The 27,707-nt window shown below is 47.9% G+C and overlaps 1 protein-coding gene across 1 annotated transcript; it reads left to right on the forward strand.

Moving 5' to 3' along the window:
* Positions 1-687: 687 nt before the first annotated feature.
* Positions 688-27,707, forward strand: LOC310712344 (free fatty acid receptor 3-like). The gene is made up of 2 exons (XM_083515301.1): positions 688-979; positions 26,212-27,707. Exon 2 carries the CDS (start codon positions 26,229-26,231, stop codon positions 27,192-27,194), a length of 966 nt encoding a protein of 321 aa, XP_083371427.1. The 5' UTR covers positions 688-979; positions 26,212-26,228; the 3' UTR covers positions 27,195-27,707.

A 27,707-nucleotide genomic window follows, 5' to 3' on the forward strand; every position in this document is an offset into this window, starting at 1 on the left:
GAAGATCCCTCTTTAAGAGTATAGCGCAGATGGGGCCGTCATCTTCCGTTATTGCTGATTCTGGGCAAAAGGAGTAGTCAGTGCACGTGCACGTGCTTCTGGCTCATACCCGCACAAAATGCTTTAAGGTCCCATGTTCAACTCAGGTAGGATTTGGAAAAACTGCTGTCTGGAGCCTCGGAGAGCCACTTCTGTGAATGTAATGATCCATCTACGACCAACTGATGAGGATCAGGAATAGCTCAGCCCGCGCCAGGGAAAAATGCACCTGGTCAGAGTTCGCCGGCGAGTTGTTATCGTGTTAATCTTGTTCCTCTTTGTTTTAAGATGAACATCGCTTGCTTTCCATTGCCTGTTGACCTCTCCCGCCTCCTTCCGTTTGCATCCCAGCGGCCTGCAGCCCGATCCTCTGCGTGTTTACTCGGATGTAACTCCCGCTGAGTCCCAGCAGGCTTACTCGCAGCAAGGATGTGCGCGGGTAGGATTGCCTCCCCAGCCCCATTTTCCAGACATGGCTCGGGAAGGTTCCAGGATCTGCTTACCTGGGAAGATGGCCTCGCACGCTGAACGTGCCGGGAGTTACTTCCGAGTAAGCACGAAGAGGATCGGGAGGCGCGCTCACTCACGGGCGCTCTCCTGGCAAGCCCCATTCAGCATCTCCCGCGCCACGGCTCTCCTCGAAGTCCCGCCCACCCACTTGGCAGCCCCGCCCCCTGGCTCTTCGTGAGTCAGACGTCTTCCAAGCGGTCCGCTAGGACACTTTTCGGTTGGATGCAAAGGGTCCAGGTGGAGCAGCGAGCGAGATCCAGGACTCGAGCGAAGAGAAGCCAGCAAGGGATCTGCTACCTCCAAATTTACAGAGCAAAGAATCTTGCAAAAGAAATCCCTAGGACAAGACTGGGCGGTGGTGATGCAATAGAGGTTTTCCTTCCTCCTTTCCTTAAGGGACCCAGGTGTCCGGTTTCCCCAACCTAGGGAGGTAAGTGCTAAGGTGGATGTCAAATATATGTTCGGGAGGTGCTGAGTGATTGATTTCTAATAGCTAAGATTCTCCTGCATTTCTGATTCTCCATTCTCTTAACAAACCAAGAACTGAGTAACCAGTTGTTGATTCAGGTCCTCCAAAACTTGTGCTCCAAAACTTGTCTCTAAATACATATGCATTTCCCACCCCACACCCCACAAAAAAAGAGAAATCTTTGTAATCTGCTACAGAGCCAGCTGGGAAGAGAGCAAAAGAAAAAGGGTCCTGATTATGCCTGTGAAAGGCAAGAGATACGCATGGCATTTATTTATCTTTTTGTATCTGTCTCTTTCAGTCCAAGAAGCTCAGAGATGGCATATCGGGAGTGGGGATTATCTGCACAACAACCTTGTGAGGTTTAGTCATATACAGATAGATGAGAATTATTGGAGGCAGTGTGGTGTAGTGGTTAGAGCGTCGGACTAGGACCTGGGAGATCAAGATTCAAATCCCCACTCAGCCACAAAGCCCGCTGGGTGGCCTGGGACCAGTCACTGCCTCTCAGCCTAACCTACCTCCCAGGGTTGTTTGTGCAGATTAAAGGGCAGATGGCAGGGGGAAGAACCATGTCGCCACCTTGAGCTCCTGGGAGAAAAAGGTAGAAGAAGCTTATTCAAGGCAGTAAGCTTTGCTGCTGAGTGGGGATTTGAACCCAGGGCTTCCTGCAGTGCAAAAAGCCACACATCTAAAGCTCTGTTGAGTTTGCACGATTTGTTGGATGGTGGTTTGGGATCTTGGCTGGAAACTCTAGAGCTGTTGCCTATTCTACACTTCCAGAAGTGATATCAGGAGGGGGGTGGGGGGTGGGAAGGAAGCAACTACTGGAGTTCCATCTCCAAGGATGACATACCTTCTGTGAAATTGAGTTCCAAAAACAGGGATTCCAGTTCCCACAGTGCATAAGCTCTCTGCAAGCACATAGGAGCATGCGTAGAGCCCCTTCCGACATGTGCTGCAAACACCCAAGAACTTGGAGAAGGCTGGCTTCAGCCTCTGGTGCCAAGAGGCATACCAAGTCCATGTGCCTAAGTGAATCCCAGCATCTAGGAATTTATATCCTTGGATCTCGTTCTCAACCATTCCTGTAAGTCGCAAGCTCACAACAGAGAGCAATTCCCTTTCTGGACATGCTTGCTTTCACTGCTGAGCACCCCATTAGTCACTAGCAGATAGATGACTTGTGCCTATACCAGTTAAGTCTTAGATTCATTTGACTGGATTCTGTTTTCATTCAGGCTCTGAATAAGTACTTTGGCATTCCTCCAACCATCTAACTCTTACACTGCTGGTGTTTAGGGGGCAATATTTTTTCTTATTGTGCATGTAGCCAGGATATTTATACCCTATAAGTTATCGCTTTATGCATGCTCTGACCCATAAAAACATATGCCGTAATAAACTTGTTCACCTTTAAGATGCAGTAAGACTCTGTTTCCTGTAACCCACAAACATGGTTTCCCCTCCAGAAGACGTCCCTCTGAAACTCTCAACCTCCAATGGAGGCTCCAAGTTTGATGGCATCCTTGGCAAAGTGTCAGAACTGCCATCAGAGCCAAGCGGCAGGTGGCCATTTAAATTTCCCACAATGCCCTTCAGCAATGGTGACCTGGTGGCTTGCATCCTTGCTGATCGTAGGGCCTAGGGCATGGGTAGGCAAACTAAGGCCCAGGGGCCGGATCCAGCCCAATCGCCTTCTCAATCTGGCCCGTGGATGGTCTGGGAATCAGTGTGTTTTTCCATGAGTAGAATGTGTCCTTTTATTTAAACTGCATCTCTGGGTTATTTGTGAGGCATAGGAATTTGTTCATTCCCCCCCCCTCAAATATAGTCTGCCCCCCCCCCAAGGTCTGAGGGGCAGTGGACCAGCTCCCTGCTGGAAAAGTTTGCTGACCCCTGGGCTAGGGCATTGGCGCTTGCGTGGTGGCAGCAAGGAAGTGAATTATCCCCAGATTTCCCACCTTCCTTTTTTTTTTTTAAAAAAAGAGAGTAAGGTTCAAGCATTTGTAGAACCTGAGACAACATGTACATGAACTATCTTCTCATTTTTGCTAGGAGAGATGACCCTGATCTCCTCTTTCAGTATTTAACTCCCGCCCTCACCCCTAAAATACATGCACACTCCTGTGGCATCTGCCCCAGGATAACACCTGTTGGAGCTCAGCCTCTATGGAACTTTAAAGGAGCGATGACAACTAGTTAACATAAGAATATAAGAAGGGCCATTCTGGTTTAGGCCAAAGGTTACATCGGTTCCAGCATCTTGTTCTCACACTGACCAACCAGATGCCTATGGGAAGCCTGCAAGACAGAACTGAGTGCAAGAACTGTTAGGATATTTCCGTTCCACCTTAAAAGGGAGCAGGCTTTTGTAAGCAACAGAGTCTGCGCATGTCCTATTCACAGGATGTTTATGCTTGCTGTTTTTTTCTTTCGTTTTCTCAGTCGGCTCAGACACGCTGACAGAATGGACGTGTTTTCTTTTGTTCTGTTAAACGCTAAATAAAGTCTGTAAATTATGCTCTTCTGCTCTTCTGTGATGCAAGCTTTCGGCTGCGTTTCTGCTGATAAAGAGGGTGCACCAGCCTAGGAATGATGCCAGGAATTTCCAAAGGCTTTGTGCCCCTAACTGTTGGATCTGCATGAGTACGGGAGGCCGATGGACGTCCAGAACTCCAGCTTGGGGGCTCATGATGGACACTATCTCCCTGGCAGTTTCCCAACAACAAGGTTTCGGGCCCAGATTCACGGCACCTACAGGAGAGTAAAGCTGCAACAGACTGCGTTTGAGGTATGAAGGGGGGAAAAGCGAAAGCAAAGGGACGCTTTTTCTGTTATACCTCGGCAAAGAGCCTTTGAACTCCGGCAAGGCTTAATTGACCTGGGAGCCGAGCCAAAGAGTTCGTGATTAATGGGCTGCCAAGATAAGGAGTCTTTCAACTTAAAATAGACTCGCGGCTACTGCCAAAAGCTGAAATGGAATTTTTCCAAGCTGATGGAGATGCTCAGTGCCTTAAGTTGGATGGGCAGAATTATGAACCCTGGGCAAAATGGTGTGAGAGTTTACTGCGTCAGTTTGGGGTGTGGCATGTCGTTTTTGAAGCCCCCCCAGTTCCTCTGACAGAGAGATGGAAAGGCCAGAATTCGAAAGCGATTGACATAATAGTCCTATCCGTATCTCTTGAGGAAATTAAGACGCTGGCTGGCAACACCACTGCACGTGCAATGTGGTCTGCTTTAAAAAAAGCTCACAAAGCAAAAATCCCAGCCCAGAGTTTGACTGCATCGGAGGTCCTAGCTGTTTCCCAGAATGCGTTTGAGTGCAGGGATGCTGAGGGCACCGGTTGCAAGCTGCAGGGGGAGCTGACCGTCACGTCGTCCCAGGCAGCATTCCAGCCTCCAGGGGGAGCCAAGGAGTCGGCAGCTGAGAGCTCTGGTTCTCATGGGAACCAAGGCCATCGCCTTTGCAGAGGCCGGAAAGGCAAAGGTAAACAGAGCCACAGGCAGACACCTGCAGATGGCCAGGAGCAGAGGGAGGGTGAAGAGCCCGCGCAAGGGAAAAACAAAGCGTTGTTTACTGGCACAGCTTCACCAAAGGCTAAAGGCACGTCTGCAGATGGCCAGAAGCAGGGGGGCGAGCTGCAAAAGCCCACGTCAGTGGAAAGCAAGGTTTTGCTTGCTGGCACAGCTTCACCAAAGGCTAAAGGCAAGTCTGCTGGCCAGGAGCAGCAGGGGGGCAAGCTGCAAAAGCCCAAACCGCTGGAAAACAAGGGTTTGCTTGCTGTAAAGACTGCTCCAACAGCCAAAGGCGACTTTGTTGTGGATTCAGGCTGCACGCGCCACATCTCCAAGGACAGGCATCTCTTTATCTCCTTCAAGCCTCAGGAAGGTGAGATCCACCTGGCTGATGGAAGGACGTTGCAAATTGCTGGAGAAGGGACTGTGAGACTTGCAAGTTTGCACACAACCATCAGCGGTGTACTGTATGTTCCAGGAGCTGCGAGCAACTTGTTGAGCGTCCCACAGCTTACTGGGCGTGGTTTTCAGATTTCCTTCAAGAGGAGCGTCTGTGTCATCAGTAAAGGCAAAGAGGACTATTTGCATGCAAAGTTTATGGATGGTTTGTTCCATATAACTTATGATGACACTGCTATTGTTTCTAATGCTGATTCTTGTTGTGTTGCACAAACTAACAAAGTTCTTCATGCAGGTTGCATTCATGATGCGCATCGAAGATTTTGTCACCTCTCTTGGAAGGCACTGGCCAAGATGCCAGAGGTGGTTGAAGGTTTGAACATCAAACCCTGTAAATTTCACATGAAATGTGTATCTTGTGCAGAGAACAAGGTGAAGGTTGCTCCAAAAGGCAAGGAGTCTAGCAGGCAGGCTTCCAAACCCTACCAGCTAGTGCATGCGGACCTGGTTGGTCCACTAGCGCCCTCTTTAGGAGGAGCAAGGTACTTCATGATTCTGATTGATTCTTTTTCCAGGTACATTCATGTGTATTTGCTCGAACAGAAATCGCAAGCGTTTCCGAAGTTTAAGGAATTCTGTGCTTGGTTGGAGAATGTGCACAGTAAACGTATTTCTTGTTTGTTTACTGATCGGGGCGGGGAGTTTACTTCTCAGCAGTTTGAAGCTTTCCTGACTGAGAAGGGAATCCAGCATGACATGTCAACGCCCAGATCGCCATGGATGAATGGGCTTGCGGAGAGAGCAAATCAAACATTGCTGCAAGGAATCAAGACCTTGTTGCATGATGCCAATCTCCCTGATAAGTTTTGGGGGGAAGCTTTGGGGAATCTGGTTTACAGTTATAATCGCAGATTGTCATCACCCATTGGTTGTACCCCCTATGAGAAGATGTTTGGCAAGAAACCCAACACCAAACACATGAGAATCTTTGGTTCAGACATGTGGGTACGCACACAACAAACCAACAAGCTTGGGAAGCGTGGGGCACATGGTTTGTTTATGGGGTACGAAAAAGGTGCATACAGGGTATGGATGACTGACTCTAAATCCATTAAGTTCACAAGGAGTGTTGAGTACAATCCTAAGTGGGGGGAAAATGTGGGAATTTTCCAGAGTTACCCAGAGGAGGATGAAGGTGATGTCAAGCAAGCAGCTAAAGATGAGAAAGCTGCTGCTGATGAGGATGAGGATGATGCTGATGAGGATGAGGATGAGGATGATCAGAGTTCGGATTCCAGTTCAGTGGGCGGCGCTGCTGCTGATGTCAGTGAAAGTGATGACACAGCAGACTACCAGAGCGCAAAAGCCTCAGTCAGACCATCTGATGCGTCTGACAATGAACTGGAAGAACCACTGTTCACCATTGGTCACTTTTCTCCTAAGAAAGAGGAGATGAGTCCAGAAGACTTGCGTCTAGTACGCAGATCTGAAAGGGCGACAAAGGGCAGACCTCCAAAGAGGTATGCTGATGAGTTTGCTAAGACAGCAACTGCTGTTCTTAGTAGCTCAGAGAAGGTATGGGAGCCTTCAAGCTTCAAAGAGGTTCAGGAGTTGACCTCTAAAGATGCTGAGCCTTGGCTTAATGCCATGAAGGCTGAAGTTGATTCCTTGAACAGGAACCAAACTTGGGAATTGGTACCGGTAGTCCCAGGAATGAGACTGGTTGGCAGCAAATGGGTCTTCAAGGCCAAGACAGACCAGAATGGCAAGGTAGTCAGACACAAAGCCAGATTGGTTGCCAGAGGTTTTTCACAGGTACCAGGACAGGATTACCACGAGACCTACTCACCCACAGTCAAATATGAGAGCATTCGGCTGATGCTCAAGGTCGCTGCGGAGGAGAAACTGCATGTTTCCCACCACGACATTAATACAGCTTTTTTGTACGGGATTTTGAATGAACAGCTGTTCATGCTTCCACCTGATGGGATGGAGATACAGAAGGGTATGGTCTGTAAACTGCGGAAATCCTTATATGGTCTCAAACAGAGTGCCAGGTGTTGGAACACAAAACTCACTGAGACATTGCTTTCTCTAGGTTTTCACCAGGGCAAAGCTGATCCATGTGTGTTTGTCAAGGAGGAGGGGCAAAACAAACTGTATTGTTTATGTTTTGTTGATGATCTTCTGATGTTTTGGAAGAATCAGGCTTTTTACCAAAGCACCCTAGCTCAACTGAAGGAGCACTTTGACATGAAGGATCTTGGTGAGGTATCCAACTATCTTTCTCTGCAGGTGGAGAAGGACCAAGCAGGTAATTTTCTGGTACACCAAACACAGAAAATTGCTGATGTATTAACCAGGTTGAATTTGGTTGATGCAAACCCAGCAGACACACCGATGGTGACAGGTTACCAGGTAGACAGTACTGCTGAAGCGTTTTCTGACACAACGCTATACAGATGCATTCTAGGCAAGATGAATTTCATTGCCAGATGTTCAAGACCTGACATAGCTGTAAGCTGTAATCTGCTTAGCAGACATGCCAACAATCCTACGGTTCAGGATTGGAAAGCTCTGAAACGCATAGCCCGCTATTTGAAAGGGACTATGCACTACAGGCTGAGGTTCACCAGTCAGAAGACTGGAGGTCTTGAAATCTTTGCAGATGCTAGTTTTGGAAGTGACACCACGGATGGTACAAGCACTTCTGGAGTATGCTACATGTACACCCACTGCCTGTTTGACTGGTTGTGCAAGAAGCAGACAACAGTGAGCCTAAGTTCCTGTGAAGCAGAACTCAATGCTCTGTCATTTTCACTCATGGATTGTGAATGGTTGATGCAACTGTTTAAGGACATCAGAGTTTCTGTGAAATGTCCTGTACAAGTGTATCAAGACAATAGATCTTGTTTGGCTTTGCTGAACTCCGAGAGTTGCAAGCAGAGAACCAAGTACTTGCAGATTAAGTTACATCGTGCAAGAGAGTGTATCCAGAAAGGACTGATTCAGGTGTCCTACATGCCAGGAAATGAAATTCCTGCTGATCTGTTGTCTAAGGTTGTTAACAGAGAACAACATAAGGTTTATGTACAAAGGTTGCAATTGAGTGAACCACAGGTACAACAGGTTACACGGAAAGGGGGAGGATGTTAGGATATTTCCGTTCCACCTTAAAAGGGAGCAGGCTTTTGTAAGCAACAGAGTCTGCGCATGTCCTATTCACAGGATGTTTATGCTTGCTGTTTTTTTCTTTCGTTTTCTCAGTCGGCTCAGACACGCTGACAGAATGGACGTGTTTTCTTTTGTTCTGTTAAACGCTAAATAAAGTCTGTAAATTATGCTCTTCTGCTCTTCTGTGATGCAAGCTTTCGGCTGCGTTTCTGCTGATAAAGAGGGTGCACCAGCCTAGGAATGATGCCAGGAATTTCCAAAGGCTTTGTGCCCCTAACTGTTGGATCTGCATGAGTACGGGAGGCCGATGGACGTCCAGAACTCCAGCTTGGGGGCTCATGATGGACACTATCTCCCTGGCAGTTTCCCAACAAGAACAACTCTCCCCACTTTTTATTCCCAGCAAATGGTATTCAGAGGAATGAGTAACCATGGCTTTGCCATGATCAGATGTGATGAGCTCAAGCTCTTAATGCAGCAGGTGAAGCCGTCCTCAGGTGTCTGCAGAGCACATGGTTCCTGTCTCTCGCCACCCAAGGGAGCTGCAAATGAACTTCCTGTCTTCTTTCCCCATTTTGTGGGCAAGTGCCATCCCAGTTTCCACCATTCCCCTTACATGGCAACCAGGTTGTATTCCCCCCAGAGGTGGCTGAATTCCAGGCACTCTTAACGTCTCCATTTATAATCCAGAGAAGTCCAAATACACTTGAGCTGATTTAGGGAAGGCTAGGGTTTAATTCATGCCAGGATTCTTCCCGGGCATCTGTTTTTCAGTGTTATGCCTGGAACAGATGAAGTAAGAACAGATGAAATTGTCAAACCACTAAGGAGTGTCCCAACACTGTGAAAGGAAGATTAGAGACAGGTATTGACATCTGATGACTCCTTTCTTCTCAAAATTGAAGGCCATCCACAAGGATGGTTGGTGGTTGCCTATCCCTGTGCAACACGAACCACCAAGCTGGCCTCAGCTCATAAGCCGCAAACCATAGCCTGCTAGAAAGTCATTCAAATTGATGTTTTGCTTGTTTTCCTGGAAGAGCTGAAAGATGGGGTTGCTGAGTACAAGGCAGACCACAACACATTGGAGAAGTGGACTGTGTTCAGCTTGGTGGGTCACCGGTTGTGGAGGCCCGATTTTGGTACTAATTGCACCAGCTCTGCCATATTCCTCAATCCTAGGGTTGCCATATTTGCAAAAAGTAAAAACCAGGAAACCCCACAAAGTTGTTGAGCTTTTGGGCCATGCTCACAGGTGACTCACATAACCTGTGCGAGATTGCAGCCTCCTAAAAAGCACTTTTTCAGGCCTGTGTGCTTGCATGAGAGCATGATGCCTCAAAACACACGTTTTGGAACACCATACAAGTTCACAGCCCTGGAGGAGAAAAAAACACACGCTTTTTGGAGTGAGAGTGTGGTGCAAAATCATGCAAGATTGTGATGCCAAAAATTGCTGCCATGATCTCATGTCAAAAAATGTGACGTAACTAATAATAATATCCAGTGATTGATTGATTGGTTTAACACGTGCACTTAGCTTTCTCAACAACAGTGTCAAGCTCAATGCAGCTCTCACAATGATAACAATAGCATTAAAATAATAATAAATAAATGGCTGCCCTGTGCCAGTTGACTTACTCTGGAAAGGGAATTTTTCTCACACACACACACACACACACACACACCCCTCCAGGAGAGACCAAAGCAGCTTCAAAGCAGTTCCATCCCAGCCACGTGTTCAGAAAGATAGTGTGGCTGATAATGGTACTGAAGCATCACTAAGAGGTCCACCAGAATCAACAGGAATGCACTCCAGTTGTCTATTTCCCAGCAAAAGTCACACGCCAAAGTCATCTCACCACTGCAAGCGCACAGGAGCCAGGTTTCTATCCAGGGCAAGCCAAGCCTGAGCTCAATTTAAGGTGGTACCAGGCACCTAGCTTCTGTTCCAGCTGCCACTGAGTATTGCAGACCTCTTTGGCAATCAGGGTTGACAGACAGATCCTCTGTGCATTGGCCTAATTCCCTTCAAAAGACGTCAGAGCTAGTGACACAATGCCACGCCATGATGTGCATAGGATCAGGCTGCTAAATCTTTTTTTATCTTAGCTGGGGTTATATATAAGGATTTGGCACTGGATTTCTTGAAAAGAGAAGTGGTGTGACTCAGGCTTGTGGGAAAGCCATAGCCTTTGAACTGGAAGGCGTTCTCCTCTGTCCTAAGTCTGCAGGCTCTTGCATCGTGAGTGATGCTTGGAAGTGACTCTGCGCATGCTCCTGGGGTGATCTTGAATGGTACGAGTTGCTTGAGAGTGGAGCAGGTTGCCTTACAAGGTGGTGGGTCTCCAGATGTTTTGGGACTACAACTCCCATCACCCCTAGCTAACAGGACCAGTGGTCAGGGATGATGGGAATTGTAGTCCCAGAACATCTGGAGGGCCAAGTTTGGCCATGCCTGCTCTAGCCTAAGCAGCAAGCCCTGATCTCCAGATTGCCAGGGCTCAGCTGCCTGCTGTCAGGTGTGTGTGATCATATCAGTACAGAGGAGAAAGGTGATGTGTAATGTTTGAAGCTGAACAACTGCACTGTGCAATAGACTTCCTAGCTCGGAGGGCTGTCTGCCATCTCCCAGTGACAGAGGTTAAAGACCATCTTGTTAAGATTGCTGACAAGCTCATTGTTTTTGCTGGCGTATAACAGAAGAGCCTCTGCAATTCTCAAATCCCATCATGCCTTAGGAAGCATAACTGGGCAACTTGCCATCTGCCCCCCCCCCACAACTTTATCCCATCCAGAGCTGTATGCTTGCTGTGCTCTGTAGAATTTTCACAGGTTAAAAACGGTTTTCCCAGGTAGGCTATCCCAGATAGGGAACTGTCTGTTGGACTGTTGGGCCACATTCACACAATATATTTAAAGCACAATGATACCACTTTGAACAGTCATGGCTTCACTCAAAGGATTCTGGGAGCAGTAGATTGCTGAGAGATGTTAGCAGGCCTGTACACCTCCCTAAACTACAATTCCCAGAGTTTATCCAACAGTTCGCTCTTCCCAGGAAATTCTGGGAATTGTAGCTCTGGGAGCGGACTTGGGGTTTCACCTAACAACAGCTCTCAGCACCCACCTCAAACTTCAGCTCCCAGAATCCTTTGAGGGAAGCCATGACTGTAGCACAATGATCTAAAATTTAAATATATTGTGTGAATGTGGCCTTGGATTAGAATGTGGGGTATTTGGGTTCATGCAGCCATGAGTGAAACAGAGGCTGTTTTTCAGTGGTTAGAGTGCCTACTTTGCAGGCACAAAGTCCCAGGTTCAGTTCCCACCAGCTCCATGCAGAGTTGGGAAAGGCAAATGTCTGAAACCCTGGCGAACGCCCCCTACCTGCAAAAAAAGACCCACTCTAATATGGATTGAGCATGCTCCGTAGCCATGGAATGTTGAGCGTCAGCTGAGAACTATGAGGAAACTGACTGGTGAGGGGAAGGGGCTGCTGGGAGGTGGAGCAACTCACCAATGAGGAACGGTTGCAGCTCTTTAGGATGTTTTAGTTTAGAGAAGAGGCAAGGAAGTGGCAACGTGATACAAGTGTATAAAATGATGCATGGAAAGGGGCTTGAGAAAAGTTTTTTCTCCCTCTCTCCTAACACCAGAAATGGTGGGCATCCTATGAAGCTGATTGCTGGACAGGACAGGCAAAAGAAAACATTCCTTCCCACAGCACATGGGTTAAACTATGGAATGGCCACCAACTTGGATGGCTTTAAAATTGGATTAGGCAAATTCATGGAGGATAAGGCTATCACTGGCTACTGAACACGATGGACATGATGATGATGATGATATATTATTTATACCCCGCCCATCTGGCTGGGTTTCCCCAGCCACTCTGGGCGGCTTCCAACCGAATATTAAAAACAATACAGCATCAGACATTAAAAACTTCCCTAAACAGGGCTGCCTTCAGTTGTCTTTTAAAAGTAAAATAGTTGTTTATTGCCTTGACATCTGGTGGGAGGGCGTTCCACAGGGCAAGTGCCACTACCGAGGATTCCCTCTGCCTGGTTCCCTGTGACCTCACTTATCGCAGTGAGGGAACTGCCAGAAGGCCCTCGGCATTGGACCTCAGTGTCCGGGCAGAACAATGGAGGTGGAGACGCTCCTTCAGGTATACAGGACCGAGGCCGTTTAGGGCTTTAAAAGTCAGCACCAACACTTTGAATTGTGATTGGAAATGTACTGGGAACCAATGAAGATCCTCCACTGTCACAGAAAGCATGTGTCTGAATACCAGGTGCTGGGAATCGCAAGGAGGGAGAGCGCTGCTGTGCTCAGGTCCTGCTTGTGAGCTGGTTGTCCACTGTAAGAACAAGATGCTGGGCTAGATAGACCATTGGCCTCATCCAGATGGCTCTTCTTATGCCAGATTTAAGCTTTTTATGGCTGTCAGGAACCCTAAAGAGCAGTACACTGCAACATTTTGCTGCAGATCCCACTTATGAAGCTCAAAAGACAACAAGCATGCCCTGGCAACCACAGGCACTTCTCAGCCAATCACATTTAAGTGAAGGAGGATATGAGAGAATGCCTATTCAAACCCTGAGGGGCAATAATGTTCTAAGGCACACTCGCCTCTGTGGAGCCAGCCAGCCAGGGCTTCCTATGATATCATCAAAAACAAGGCACAAGAGTCTTGACTTGACAGCCCAGTTCTATGGCATGAATGACCCTGGAAGAGGCGCTGTCAACAAAGCGCAAATCTTCCTGTCGCCTTCGTCATGTTCTCAGAGCAAAAGTAGCCAGTGCTTCTAGGTCAAAAGCAAGGAGGTTAAAAGATCTGGGGTGGGTGGAACAAAATGGCTTGGCATCGCATGCTGTCATATGAGGCTTCTGTAGTTTAGGCATCTTGCTAAAGAACTATTGTTGTATACAGATTAGGATTCTGGAAGTTTAGTGGGGGAAAGGGCTCCCCATCAAGGCCCAATCAGTGGCTGGGGAATTGAAAAGTTTCTTCTGCCCTAGATTCTGTGTAGGTCTTGGTTGGGACAGGAAATCACAGATCAGACTGGCTCCCCCAATATGTCTCCCCCTGCCCCCAATATCCTGAGTGTCATATGTTTCCCATGGGTTGCCTCACCCCGGTGGGATATTAATCGAAAAGAGAACTTCTCAGGAAACCTATTGCAGATGTCGAATGCCAATATGATCTAGGCTTAAAGTCAAATCACACGTTCATTGACAAAGCACCCCAGCCCTATAAACCAGCAAGAACTCCCCGCCCCCCTTTAATGTGCTCTCTGTTCAAAAACAGAGCCTTTTTTCTGAACAGGCCCAAGTTAGTCACGTTCATTACTTTCAATGGGTCTCCTCTGTGTAGGACTAGCATTGGCTACAACCAAAATGAGAATGTGGAGGAGACACTTTCGCTTGCTCTGGAGGGATAGGGCAAATGAGATAGGGCAGCGGTGGCAGAGGCAGAAAAGTGTAGGCTCACCCAAGACAGCAGACGCTCTGGAGGCATCTTGCCAAAACTGCCCACAGAAACTGGATTAAACATTGCCAACTACTCTTGTGTAGTTGGCAGGGATTGAGCATTCCATTTTTGATATGAAACTTTTTTGGATTGTGTGTGTGGGTCACAGGGTCTCCACACTTTTATTATGAAGCTCTGTCCATCAGTAGCCCTGTGCCTCCCTTTCAAGGGAGCTTTTCAAGGGTCGATTGTCAAAATGATGGTGCCAGCCCACCCATGAGGCAAGGTGAGGAGACCGCTTCAGCCAGCAGGATCCATAGGGGCAGCAGATCCGGCCTTCAAGGAATGCATTGTCTGCTGGTGGTGGTGTGGTGGCAGCAATGGCTGTGGCATGCTCCTTGGAGGCCAAATCAGCTGCCCTTTCAGCAGCAGCCCCCATGCCCCCTCTACAGCAGCCTCTTGGTGAATGGGAGGAACTGCTGATCTCCTCCCACCCCTGGGGAGAAAACGGCAGGGGCTGGTCTCTTGGGCTCTGTCCTACCAAGTTGTGATTCAGCGTGGGCTCCTTTCTCCCCCATAACAGCCTTTGATTCCCACTTTGATTCAGGTAAGGTTGATTCAATTTCTTGCTCCTTTTTCCAGACGTAGATATCTATTCCATGCTTGTCTCTGATGGAGATATTTATTCTCCCCTTGTTCTTCACTCACCCTCTTTTCCCTGACTGGGAGTGTGTCATTTTGTGGTTCGCCTCAGGTGCCAAAATGTCTTGGGTCGGCCCTGTGCGTCCTGCCCAGTTGGCTTCCATTCAGACATCGCTAATAGTGTCAGGCCACCATCAGGTCCCGCAGTAAATTGGCCTTTAATTGCCTGCCTTTCGTTGGTCCCCAGACGTCAGTGAGAATCATTACAGCTAATGGCGACGGGGCCATCTGACTTCCTGGCTCACATATTCTTACAAAGTTGAGCCTTAATTTCCGGGAATCGGGAAGGAGCCCAATTATGACAAACTTGCTGAAAGCAAGGAGCGGTGGGGTGGGGTGGAGGGAAGCAAAGTAGAATGAGAATTCAAATGGGTACCCTCTCATTGCATAATCTACTCCCCTCTCCCCAGGAAAACATCCCATCTCCAGTCTTGGGTGCTTTTGCCTAGTTATAATGTGTCTTTGAACTCTGGACACATAACTCCTTGCTTATCTCAATGGAGGATAGGGAGGAGTTGGTGTGCATACAGAGTGAGCCTACTGCACAAAGCTACAATTCACACTCCTTGCTCCACCCACCTTTGCGCTTGTTCCTGCCCACCATCAGCATGTGGCCCCTGCAAGGCCGCCCAGAATGCAATGCGGCCCTCTGGCAGAAAAAGTTCCCCCTCCTCTGTTGCACAATTCCTGCTTTTTATAATTAAAACCAGCCCTGACTGTGAGATCGAATTCCAGGATGAATTCCCGGTGAGCTGCACATTTAGCAAATCCCTCCTTCTATTCAAGACAGTGTAGAGTGGTCTTCCCAAGCAAGTTTCTCTTCTAGGTATTGACCTTAGCGAGTTGATGTTGTGTCCTCCCTGGGATCCAGTAGACAGAGTGAGGTCCTTAGGCTTGGAAGTGAATTTCCAACTTTTCCTGCAGTTCTGCAGTTCCTTCATCAAAGCCAGCATATGTCGTAGAAGTGATTCAACTCAACCATGCAACTGAGTGTCCGGAAAGGTCTTATTATTATTATTATTCACCATAACAGGAGCAATAGAGTTAGATCTGCAGCCACTTCCTCCCCAGTGATATGAGAACACAGAACAACCGCCCGCAACCAGCAACCATTTGCCGTCTGATCTGGCATAATCTCATCTCCGTCACCTCTTGAGCTCATCTCCTTCCATCAACAGCTTTGCTGTCTCAGATGGATCATTTCAAGGAACAGGCCTGGCTGTTCACGACCTTTTGCACAGGGTGGTTTGGTGATGTATCCAGGAAAGTGGCAATTAGGCTGGGAAACATAGCCTGTAAGTGATGCCATGCGCCAGCTGCCCCCTGCCACCCCCACGGCTGCTCCCAGGGCACTGAAGAACATAGGTCATAGAACATAGGAGGCTGCCTTCTACTGAGTCACACCACTGACTCATCTAGCTTAGTACTATCTTCTCTGACTGGCAGCTGCTCTCCAGGGTTTCAGTTAGAGGACAACCCGACTTGGAAATTGAACCTGGGATCTTCTGCATGTAGAGCAGACGCTCTGCCACTGAGTGATAGCCGTTCCCCAAACCCTGGGAAGATCTTGGGGCAAAGGAATTCCTCATAATGGGTGGCAGTACTGGAGATGAACAAATCTCCCAATTTTGGATTCTCTTAGATTCTCATTTTTCCCAACCTTAAATTTGGTTCTCAAAATACCGTATTTTTTGCTCTATACGACTCACTTTTCCCCTCCTAAAAAGTAAGGGGAAATGTGTGTGTATCTTATGGAGCAAATGCTATCCCAGAAGCCAGAACAGCAAGAGGGATCACTGCTTTCGCTGCGCAGCGATCCCTCTTGCTGTTCTGGCTTCTGAGATTCAGAATATTTTTTTTCTTGTTTTCCTCCTCCAAAAACTAGGTGCATCTTATGCTCTGGTGCGTCTTACAGAGCAAAAAATATGGTAGATTTGCAGTTTCCCTTAAATTCCCCATGGAAATTCATCGGTAATTTAGTGCGATTTCCTCCCGATCTACATATTTTTGGCATGCACATTTCATAGAATTGTAGAGTTGGAAGGGAATATAAGGATCATCTTGTCCAACCACATGCGATACAGGAATCTTCCTTTTCTTTTTTCTGCCCCATGTGGGGCTTGAACCCACGACCCTGAGATTAAGAGCCCCATGCTTTACCAGCTGAGCTATCCATCGCTGATTCATGGGAACAGGCACAGGCCGCCAAGGTAGACTTTTACCCTGCCCTCCTGCCCATCAGATGATGTCACAAGAGACATCAGCTAACAGATGGGTGTAGTTTGGGGGAAATGGCCCTGTGGGGTGGAGGTTTCCCACCCCTGCACCATACCATCCAACTTCTTCAGAAATACTGGGACATGTGTCTTCTGGGACGTGCTCCTGGGGAAGTCCCATGACAATGTGTGCCTTTTTTCAATGTGATCTCTGCCCCCTTTTTTTCTGGAGCCCTTGGCAGGTATGCTGCACTACAACTTGCTGGCAGAAATGTCTTCTGAGAAATTTTGGCTCAGCTTTAATGTGAAATATAGGGGTATCCCCCACTTCCTTTCTAACGTGTGTGAGGGAGGCTCTCCATCTCCACCCAATGCACTTTGGCCCTTCGGTGCTTCCCCATTATTTCTTCCTTCCTTCCTTCCTTCCTGGTGCCAACCTTGCTCCACACCCAATGATGCCACAGCCCCGTCCAGCGTGCGTAAGAATCAGACACACACACACCCCAGCAGCTCTTACCACCAATCAACATCTACTCCAGGGGGCATTTCATTAGCTTATTCCGATAGCATTTTATTATTGCCATTGGCTGGTGCATCTCTTAGCAGGACAACCATTAACAATGTCTGATAGCTTATGTCAACAGCTGGATTGTTTCAATTTATGGGCAATAAATTGTGTGCCAACTTGTAACTTGGGTTTTATTTGAATGAACTTTACACAGAGTTGCTAAACTGTAGTATTAGGAAATGAGCTTGTGTCATTTTGGCCGAATCTCAATATTAAATAAGAAGAGAACTAAAACACAAAAGCGGGATTAACAGATGCCCGAAAAACAACACAATTTTTTTAACAAATGCAATGAAAACAAGAAAAGTCATTGATGATGTCATTGAAGGCATTATAGCAGTCTTTAAATGCCTAGAAGGCTAACAGGCAGGGGTTCGCAGTCTTTCTATCCTCAGGGTCCTCTTGAGATAGCTGAAAGTTACCAAGGCCCACCAGTCACAAAATGGTGGTGCAGGGGCAGAGACAGTCACAAAATGGTGGCAGGTGGTGGAAGAGCTTGGCATCCTTTTCTGCTGATAGCCTGATTCACCTTTGAAAACATTGCTAAATTCTTTGCTGCGGTGATTTCCTTGCACGGAGATCCTGAGTTCCATTTTCCTCAAGAAAAGTGTGCTCTTTTTCTGTGGAGGTATTTTGACTTGGTCTTTTCATGTCAAGCAAATCCAGAGACTCCAAGCGAAGAAGGCTTTTTTGCTTTTACATTTTCCCCTTAAAAGTATTTTTACCCCTGTCGTGTAATTTCTTCTCCCATTCTCCTTGCACATTCAAATTGTTACTTCTCCCCCACTCACCCAGCTGCCAAGTTCTTCCGTTCCTCCTCCCTCTTTCTTTCACATTACGGTACTTCTTTCTCCTCTAACAGCTTTCCTAAGAGCATGAGAAGAGCTTGCTGAATTGGGCCAATGGTCTATCTGAATTGGGCCAATGGTGAATCAGAAATCTGCAAGGTTTGGACTATAGCTTCCATCATTAATGAGCGTTGGCCATGATGGCTGGGCCTGATGGGAGTTGGATGTTCAGCAACCTCTGGAGGGCACCAGGTTGGGGAAGGATGGGTCAGCCCTTGAGCTTTATGGCTGAACAGGGATTCAAGGTGTCTTCTTATAGGTCTATCTTTCTCTCGACTACAGCCCAGGCTCTCTCTGCCTCTCAAGCTTGTCATCACAAGGAATTCACTCCCCTGTTCACTTGGGCTTGGGTGGGGAACCTCCTGATATCTCCAGAACCATTTTGTATTAATATTTCATATGGTAGGATGTTTGCAGAACAGTTTGTCTCCCTGCTGCTTTATACAGAGGCTGTTGTATTGAAGTTTTATTGTATTTGACCGTGTGCCTTACTGTCTGATAACATTGTTATTTTATTGCTTTATGCTTTGAACTGTGATTTTTAATGAAGGGTGGTATAGAAATTAATTGAGCAAATTAGGGCACAGTCATGCAAAGTAGAGCACAGAGACAGTAACCCAGTCACGGAAAATAAATCTTATTGATTTCACCCCTTCTGTCTTCTAAGATTTCAGCAAGCATTTTGCACATGCTTTTCAGTACATCTTTGTCCACAAGGATTAGAAACCTGACATAAAAAGCAAGCCAGTATTCTTTGCAACTGGAATCCTGTGCTTCCTTGCACCCCTTTTTATGTGGTTCACCAGAATGGTGGAATATATGTACAACTGTGTTTATAAAATGCACATTGCTTGGCTCAGGAACTACATTGCAAACTTCGGAGGAGTGAATTTTGAAGGCAGAGTGTGTTTTGGTTTGCATGCTGCTTGGAAAATGCCAGTTACATAGATTTGCCCTTTATGCAAACAGAATCAAATTTCTCCCTCATCCCTCGGTGGAGGTCAACCACCATACCCCCAGCACTGTGGTTCTGATCTGAATCTAAAAACTCAATGCTCAGATATTAAGAGACAGCTGCAGAGATGGAAAGAAAGTGAGTGAGTGAGTGAGTGTGAGAAAGGGTAGATCCACACTGTCAGAGCTGCTTCCAGATCCTAGCTCACAGAGGATCACGCTAGCCAGCGGTCACTTGTAAAAGTCTTTTATTGAGTTACAGTTTCCATTCTCAAGCTGCTGCGCGCAACTCTACGTCTTAAGGGTTAGACCGGCGAAGCTCCGTCTGAGTCTCCGCCCCCTGTACACCAACTTAATACCCTAGCCTTACTCCACCTTTTCCGCCTGACTGTTCTTCTCTGGGTCCCTCTGCCCCCCGGGGTCTCTTCCTTCCGGGATTCTTCTGACGCTGACCCCCCGGACCCTCCTGTCTCCTTGCGCCGGGCTTTAGGACCTGGCTCCCTTTCCGGGCTGCTTACTGCGCCACCTTCCTGTGCATTTGAACTTGGCGCGCGCGCCCAACCTTCCACTTTCCGTCTGACCGTTTCTTCGCTCCCCGATGGAGGTGTGGCCACTCCTGACTCGTGCCCTCCCTCCTGTTGTGAGCTTCCCGCGCTTGATACCTGGCGCCCTTCCTCTCCCCTGCTCTCTGTGGGTGACGCTGGTCCCGATCTCCCACTGCTCCCCTCTGAGCCCCCTCTGGCCCTTTCTTCCTGGGGTGTCCCCCTAGGCTCCCCCCTTGCCCTGGCCACTGGTGCTCCTTTCTGTGAATCTTCTGATTCACTGGAAAGACTCGGAGATCTCGGGTCGTCGTCATCACTCATCTTTTCTTCTGCCTCCTCCCCCTCGCTCTCTGTTTCCTCCCTTGCCCTTGCCTCTGCTCCTGAACCCCTGACACACACGATGCCTTTAAAGCACACCCAGCACACATTTAAAGCACACAACTCCCCCCAAAGAATCCTGGGAAATGTAGTTTGTCAAGGGTGCTGAGAACTGCGTCTCTGAGAGGAGGAAACTACAGATTCATCCTGTGGATCTGTCCACAGTGAGAGTGAGAGGGAAAAGATAGGCCTACTCCTATGTGTCGGAAGTTTGTTTGAGCTACCCTATACATTGCCCCTAGAAGAAGCAAATAAAGAGGTCTGCCATGTGTCACCGGGTCTCAGACGGGTCGCTTTCGTAGAAGTGGCAGCTCCTTTGTGTCTCTCAAAGCGGCTTTCGCAAGCGTCCGCTCTGTAAACTAGCGAAAGAACAGAGAGAAATAACCCATGCGAAAATCTGCAAGATTCAGAGCTCCCATTTCCAAAGCAAACAGCAGTTCTGAGATGGAAAACAGTTTCCTCTGGAGTCCAGGCAGGCCCCCTGCCACTGTTTGGGGGCCAGCATTTGTTATGGAAAATGGTTGTGTGTGTGTCCTCCCCTGCCATCACAACGACCCCCATCCATCCTTGTGCTTGCTCAAAGGGTTTATTGACCTTGTTTACAGACAGCTCCAAATATTTCCCCTATCTCTCATTTTCGTCTTAAAGTTGCCGTTCTGATCCCATTCCCTAGCCTGGGACAAACAGTGCAGTGAGTCTGGCCATCTGCTGCTCGCCAGTCTGTCCAGAGAGTCATACTGACTAAGCACTTCTGCCAAGCGACCAATGAAGGTGCTGCTTCTGCTGCTGGAACTCCCAATGCTAATCTGAGAAATTCATCTCCCTTTCTAGAGTCAAGCGGGTTGCGTGGCAAGACCCTCAAGCTGACCCCCCATTAAGATAAATAAATTCACACGGACAGGGATATTTTGTTTAAGGTTTTTGGGCAAAAATTTGGCCACAACTTTATTGATTACAGGAATGAGAGAGGTATTGGCTTAGGCATTGGCAAGACTATATCTGACTCCTGTCCCCTTTGCAGGAAGTCTGTAAGGGTAAAGCACCCAAAGGGAAATTGCTTCGGGGGAACCCGCCTGCATCTCTCCTGGTGTTCCCAGGCACGTCCCTCACCCTTCAAGCGGATTTCGGACAGGAACCAGGCCACGGCTTCCTTTAACGAAATACCCTTGAAACTGGAGGGGCAGGTGATAGCCAACCTCCCCTCCCCCATTCACAATAAGCCAATGCCTAACCGCCAAACCTTACAAAGTTGTGATGATTGCTAAGAGGTAGGCAAAAACCAAGTGGCCTGTGCCAAATTGCCAAATGGGAAGAATTCCTACCTGGCCCTCAACGTGAAGCAGGAGCCTGGCACATGCCATGCTGCTGCTTTTATACTTTCCCCCACTATCACCCTTTGACATGATTGGGCAATAGCCCTGGGTAATTGTGGTGCCACCCCGGCACGTGTGCGTTAGTTCCACCCACGCTGGGGGGGGGGGGACCAGGTTGAGAGCCTGCCCGCAAACAGGACCATCTATTAAGGTGATCCCATTTAGAGCAGCGACAATAACATTTCCTGCTCAGCCACAAACCTTGCTGTGTGTCTCTAGACCAGTCACTGGCTCTCAGCCTCACCCACCTCACAGGCTTGTTGTTGTGAGAACAAAAGTGTAGGGATCTTGCATTCCACCCTGTGTTGCCCATGCTCACATGGGCATTGTGCCACCGAGCCTCAGGTGAAGAGAGCCAACAGGTGTGAAGGGCAGCTGTGCTCATGTGCCACTTGTGGGTTTCCTGGAATCTTTGGCCTGTAGGGCTGGCCCTGTCGTGAGACAACTTCAGCCTCCGCACGCCCCCTGCGGCCAAGTGCCGCCTTCACACCACATGCTGCAGCCACCACCACATGCCCCCCACTGCCACCGCTGCATGCCCACCTCCGAAAACAATGTCAGCCACCTCCACGGAAGCACAGGCACCATCCTGTTGTCATCACCGAGGCACTGGAGGTTGCTCACTGTGCCATCATGACACCCACAGTGGGCACTGGGCGCCCACAGTGTGGGGCCCAAGTCAGCGCCCCTGTCCATGGGGACTAATATTTGCCAGGCTGAGGCCGACCCAGATGGGTGGGGTATGAATAATAAAATTGTTATTATTACTCCTACTCCTCCTGTTTTTCCCTTTACCTCATGGCCTTGATCCTTCTTAGGAATGGACCTTTCGCCAACACAGACTGCCAGGAGGGGCAAAAAGAAGATGGGAAGGGGGGGGAGCCAATGATTGCCCAGGGCATGGTGCCAAGTGTGCCAGGATGGTTTATGCCAGCAGGCTGGTACTGGACCAGTGCCCATATCACTCTGTCCAAACACATGGCTGCAGGCTTTGTAAACCAAAAGTGCCTGTTGACCTTTTCTGGGGATGCTGCCAGGCTGGAAGAGATTGTTATAGATCAAAGCCAACTCTGGAACAAGCTGATTCTTGCAGTTGGCACACACACACAGAGAGAATAAAGTAACACCCTATTAATAGAGATGGGGAATTGGGTGTGATGCTAAAGAATTCCTACCAGCCATTTGTAGGAATGCATCGTCCTCTCCTGTGACACTTACCCCGAATTATTGTGTAGGAACACAGGAAGCTGACCAGGCCCAGTTTTTGGTTTGATGAGGCCCTAAGCTACTGAAGGAAATGGGGCCCTTTATATGTCCAGCTGTCCTTTGTCAACAACAAATTGTCGCTGTTTTTTGTGTTGAATATATGCTATATGGTAATGTATCGACCTGTAGGGACGCGGGTGGCACTGTGGGTTAAACCACAGAGCCTAGGGCTTGCCGATCAGAAGGTCGGTGGTTTGAATCCCCGCGACGGGGTGAAATCCCGTTGCTTGGTCCCTGCTCCTGCCAATCTAGCAGTTCGACAGCACGTCAAAGTGCAAGTAGATAAATAGGTACTCCGGTGGGAAGGTAAACGACGTTTCCGTGTGCTGCTCTGATTCATCAGAAGCGGCTTAGTCATGCTGGCCACATGACCCGGAAGCTGTACGCTGGCTCCCTCAGCCAATAAAGTGAGATGAGCGCCACAACCCCAGAGTCGGCCACGACTGGACCTAATGGTCAGGGGTCCCTTTACCTTTACCTTTAATGTATGGACCTAATAGGTATCTAAAGCCATCTGCACATCACAAAATATGTATTTTATCAAAGTAATTGCTGAACTGAAATACAATTAAGAAGTATACTAATAGTGAAATACAATTAAGAAGAAGTGTATTAATAGTGAAATAATTATTAAGCTCTAACTTAAAATGATTGGGGGCCCATTACTTACATAGTAGGAGCCTACACAACAGAAAACAATGTTGCTGTATGTAGGTTTTATTTTATTTTATTTTTATCTTATATTTTGGAAATGTACATCCAATTTTATTTCACCATTAAATTTTTGGAGGGCCCCCAAGAGACAGTGGGGCCCAAAGCTATAGCTTGTTTAGCTTACACGTAAATCTGGCACTGAAGAAGTGGCATCTGTGGCTCCATGCTAAGCTGTAAGAAGCTATCCCTTCTTACACACAGGGCTGGCACATCCGCAAGGCAAGGTGAGGTGACTGCAGGATCCACAAGGGCAGCCTGTTGCTGCCACAGTGGTTGTGACAGCTGTGTCGTGTACTTTGGAAGCCAGATCTGCTTTCTCCTTGGCAGCCCCCCCCCCATGCTGCCACTACAGCGGCTGCTTGGTGAATAGGAGGCGCTGCTGGTTTCTTCCCACCCTTGTTTCCAATGTAGAGCTTCACTCGCTCCTTCTGCTTTTTATGGTGCTGGTTTTTATGAGGCCCTAGGAATGAAGAATGTCCTTGTGTGCATCCCTCGAAGGAGCCAGTTCAGGCCCCAGTGCAGAACTGAGAAAACAGGGATGAATATGGTAAGGAGCAAAGCTTGGGAGTTTTATAGATGCTCTGGCATCTCCTCTCAGAGCAAGGCTTCCTCAGACCTTGCTTGGATAACCTTCAGCCACCATGGCGTGTAAAATCAATGCAGAGAAGAAGAAGTCCAGTTTTAATACCCTTAAACTACTGGGCTTCCAGACTTGGGGAGGAGAAAAATGTAAAGAAGGAGGCAGAGGCACCAGCCCCAGGGAATGAAAGAGACATTATTTTATTTTATTTTATTTAATCCATTCCATTCCATTCTATTTTACTTATTTCACAGAATTTACATGCCAATCGGTTGTTAAAAAAACAAACAAACCTCAAAGCAGTTTGCAGCCATTAGGAACAACAAGAGTGGAGTAAGCTATGCAGTTGCAAATAAAACATTTTAAATGTGTTGTGAAGTGCAATATACAAGTGTGACACTAGATGGCGAAAGTGAGCTATGCAAAATGCAATGTATTTTTCAAAATGTTTTTAATAGGCTTTTTCACAATGTTTTTTAAAAAAATATGTGTGTAGATCCCACCAGCGTAGCCCCATCTGCACTTTATTTATTTATTTATTTATTTATTTATTTATTTATTTATTTCTATAACACTCTTCATCCAAAGATCCCAAGGCACTTTACCATATAAAGACACAGAAATACATACCACAGTAACAAACAAAACCAATACACCCTCAACAGTTTAATTAGCCAAAGGTCTAGAAGAAGAGGAATGCCTTTGGCTGGCAACTAAACTATACATAATGAAGGCACCTGGTGTGCTTCCCTGGTGAGCGCATTCCACATGCAGGGAGCCAGTGCAGAAAAGGCCTGTTATTGTGCTGCCACCCCCAGACCTCACAAGGAGGCTCACAATGAAAGGCCTCAGAGGATGATTGCAGGATCTGAGTTGCTTCATATGCAGAGAGGCGGTCCTTGAGGGATTTTGGTTCTGAGCCATTTAAGGCTTTATAGGTCAAAACCAGCATTTTGAATTGGACCCGGAAACTAATTGGCAGCCAATACAGTCAGGCCAGGATCAGTGTAATATGCTCAAACCATCTTACCCTGGTGAGCGATCGAGCCGCCAAATTCTGCACCAGCTGAAGTTTCCAAACCATCTTCAGGACAGCCCCACACATTGCAGCAATCTAACCTTTAGGTTACCAGAGCACAGACAACAGAAGGTATGCTATCCCTGTTCAAACAGGGGTGGGCCACAAACAGAAGCTGATGGCAGGCACTCAGCACCACAGGCACAATGATACCAATTTAAACAGTCAAAATCCTGGGAACCGTAGTGGATTAAGGATGCTAAGTGTTGTCTGCACACCCCTATTGCCCTCAGAGAGTGACAATTCCCAGAGTAATGTAAAAAATGAACTCTGAGAACTGTAGTCCTCTGATAGGAATAGGGGTCTCCTACAGCTCTCAGCACCCTTTGAGGGAAGCTATGTCTGTTTAAAGTGGTATGATACAGCTTTAAATGAATGGTGCAGATGGGGTCCTTAAAGACAGAGAATAAACCAGGCATGTGTTATTTCCCAAATATTCACAGCAGAAAACTCCTGAACCAGAGCAGTCAGTCTGGCAGAGATTGGAACAGGCTGGCACAGAAAGATTGGCTCCAGACCTACCAAGGCTGACAAATAAATGCTGGGTTTGATTGGCTGCCCTCTCAATTTCTCCCTGGCTCACATGTATTGCAAAGCAAATAAGAAATAAATAAACTTTCTTCACCTATTCTTGGCTGACTTCCAGTCCCTGGCTGGATTACATCTTGTCTGCCCTACACAGGACCGCTGCGGGGGGTAAATTCAGAGGGTGGATTGAAAATGGTTTGCAAAGCAAACAGAGAAGCAGATGCTCTGGTTGCCATCTTGTCTCAGCAACCTTCAGATACATCACAGGTCTTATCCACAACCTCTCAGTGTGTGTGTGTGAGAGAGAGAGTGAGAGTGAGTGAGTGAGTGAGTGAGTGAGAATAAATCCAGTTCTCATTTAAAGGCAAACCTACATAATTTGCACTTTCTGAAATAATACCTGAGCAAACACAGCATCCTTTGAAATTTGCCAATCTCTGTATTTTGAGATGCTGTTCTTTACCCAACTCATATGTATAAAGCCGGCACACACCGGAACTCAGTTCCGGCACCTCTCAGGTGGGCGCCATTGTCATTCTAAGAGACTGAGGGAGGTGTTCACGATGAGTTCTGGCACCTCTTTTTCTAGAAAAATAGCACTGCATATACTCAGGTGAGGTGTGCATAACAATGCACCCATTAGTGAAAACAGCAGACCAAAACCCATTATGGAAAGGACAGCTGCTTTGCAAAAATGTGCCATAGTTATCTATATATGTGCATATTAGGAATTTGCACTAAAATGCTGGTGAACTTCCACAACATTTTTAAAAAGGAAATGTCTGAGGGCAACCGCTCGGCATCAGATTTATTTCCCCTCCTCTTTCCTCCTCCTCACAAACGGCTTCTCTCACACACCTTATCTCCCCACACAGGTGAAAAAGCATCTGGCATGCCTTCTGGTGTTTACCTCTCCATCTACCTGCTCACCATCCTGACGGGCTTTCCCACCAACCTTCTGGCCCTGTATGCCCTCATCAAGAAGCTGAAGACCAAGGCCACACCCAACTGTGTCCTTCTCCTCAACCTCACTGTTTCTGACCTCTGCTTCCTGGCTTTCCTGCCCTTCAAGGTGGCAGAGGCAGTTGCCGGGCAGTGGCCTCTCCCTGCTCCCCTATGTCCCCTCAGCGGCCTCTTCTACTTCAGCACCATCTACTCCAGCACTCTCTTCCTCACGGCAGTGAGCGTGGAGCGCTACCTGGGCGTGGCCTACCCCATCCACTACAAGCTGAGGCGCCATTCGGCCTACGCGGCTGTGGCCAGCCTAGGCCTCTGGGCCTGCTCCTTTGCCCATTGCAGCATTGTGTACATCACCGAGCTTCCGCCATACAACAACACAGAGCCAGACAACGGCTCCCATAAGAACTGCTATAAGAACTTCACAGATGTCCAGCTCGCCATCCTGCTCCCCGTCCGCCTGGAGCTTGGCATCGTCCTTTTCCTGGTCCCGTCCTTGCTCACTTGCTTCTGCTACTTCGGCTTCATGAGGATCGTGATCTCCTCGCCACACATCCGCAGGAGCAAAAAGCAGCGAGCCGTGGGGCTGGTGTCGGCCACGTTAGCCGTCTTCATCGTCTGCTTCTCACCTTACAACATCTCCCACGTGGTGGGCTTCATCCAATGGGAAGATCCACCGTGGAGGGATGAGGCCTTGCTCCTCAGCACCTTCAATGCCAGCTTGGATCCAGTCATCTTCTACTTTTCTTCCTCTGCAGTGCAACGTTCATGCTGGGGCTTCCTGACCCGGGTAGAGAGAGTCTGTGCCTTGCCTTCAGTGATCCGCAAGGTGTTCTATAGAGAGAGTGAAAAACTGGGGAGAGCAGGCCCCCAGGAGGCAGTTTGCTGTTCCAGGTTATGACCATCTACATCTATGGACATGACCAGAGACTGAGACTTTCTTTGTGGGCCAAGCAGATACTACAACATTTGATTTAAGTCTGACAGAAATGGCTCCAGGCCCCTGAAACTGAAATCTCAGTATCATGCACCTCTGCAGTTTCTGCACCTCTGAGGCTAGCTGGACTGTGCCCAGAGAAGCTCCATAAGTCCTTTTCCACGCTGGGTTGAGGAATCATGGATTGTAGAGTTGGACATCTAGTCTAACCCCTTGCAATGCAGGAATCTTTTGCCCAACATGGGGCTTGAACCCACAACCCCAAGATTAAAGGTTTTAATGCTCTACCAATTAAGCCTCTCCCCTCTTGGTTCTTGAAGGCTAGAAGTAATGATGGGTGAGAGCCACTTCCCTCCAGTTTTATTTTGAATATGTTTTGAAGAAAATAAGTTTAATTTGGTGAGTGCATGTAGGATGCAAGCTCATTCTGACTAGGCACCACTGCCATGAGCTCCACAAGGCATGGGGCTGACCCTT

Source organism: Podarcis liolepis, assembly GCF_965112155.1.
Source record: "Podarcis liolepis genome assembly, chromosome: 7".
NCBI classification, from domain to species: Eukaryota; Metazoa; Chordata; class Lepidosauria; order Squamata; family Lacertidae; genus Podarcis; species Podarcis liolepis.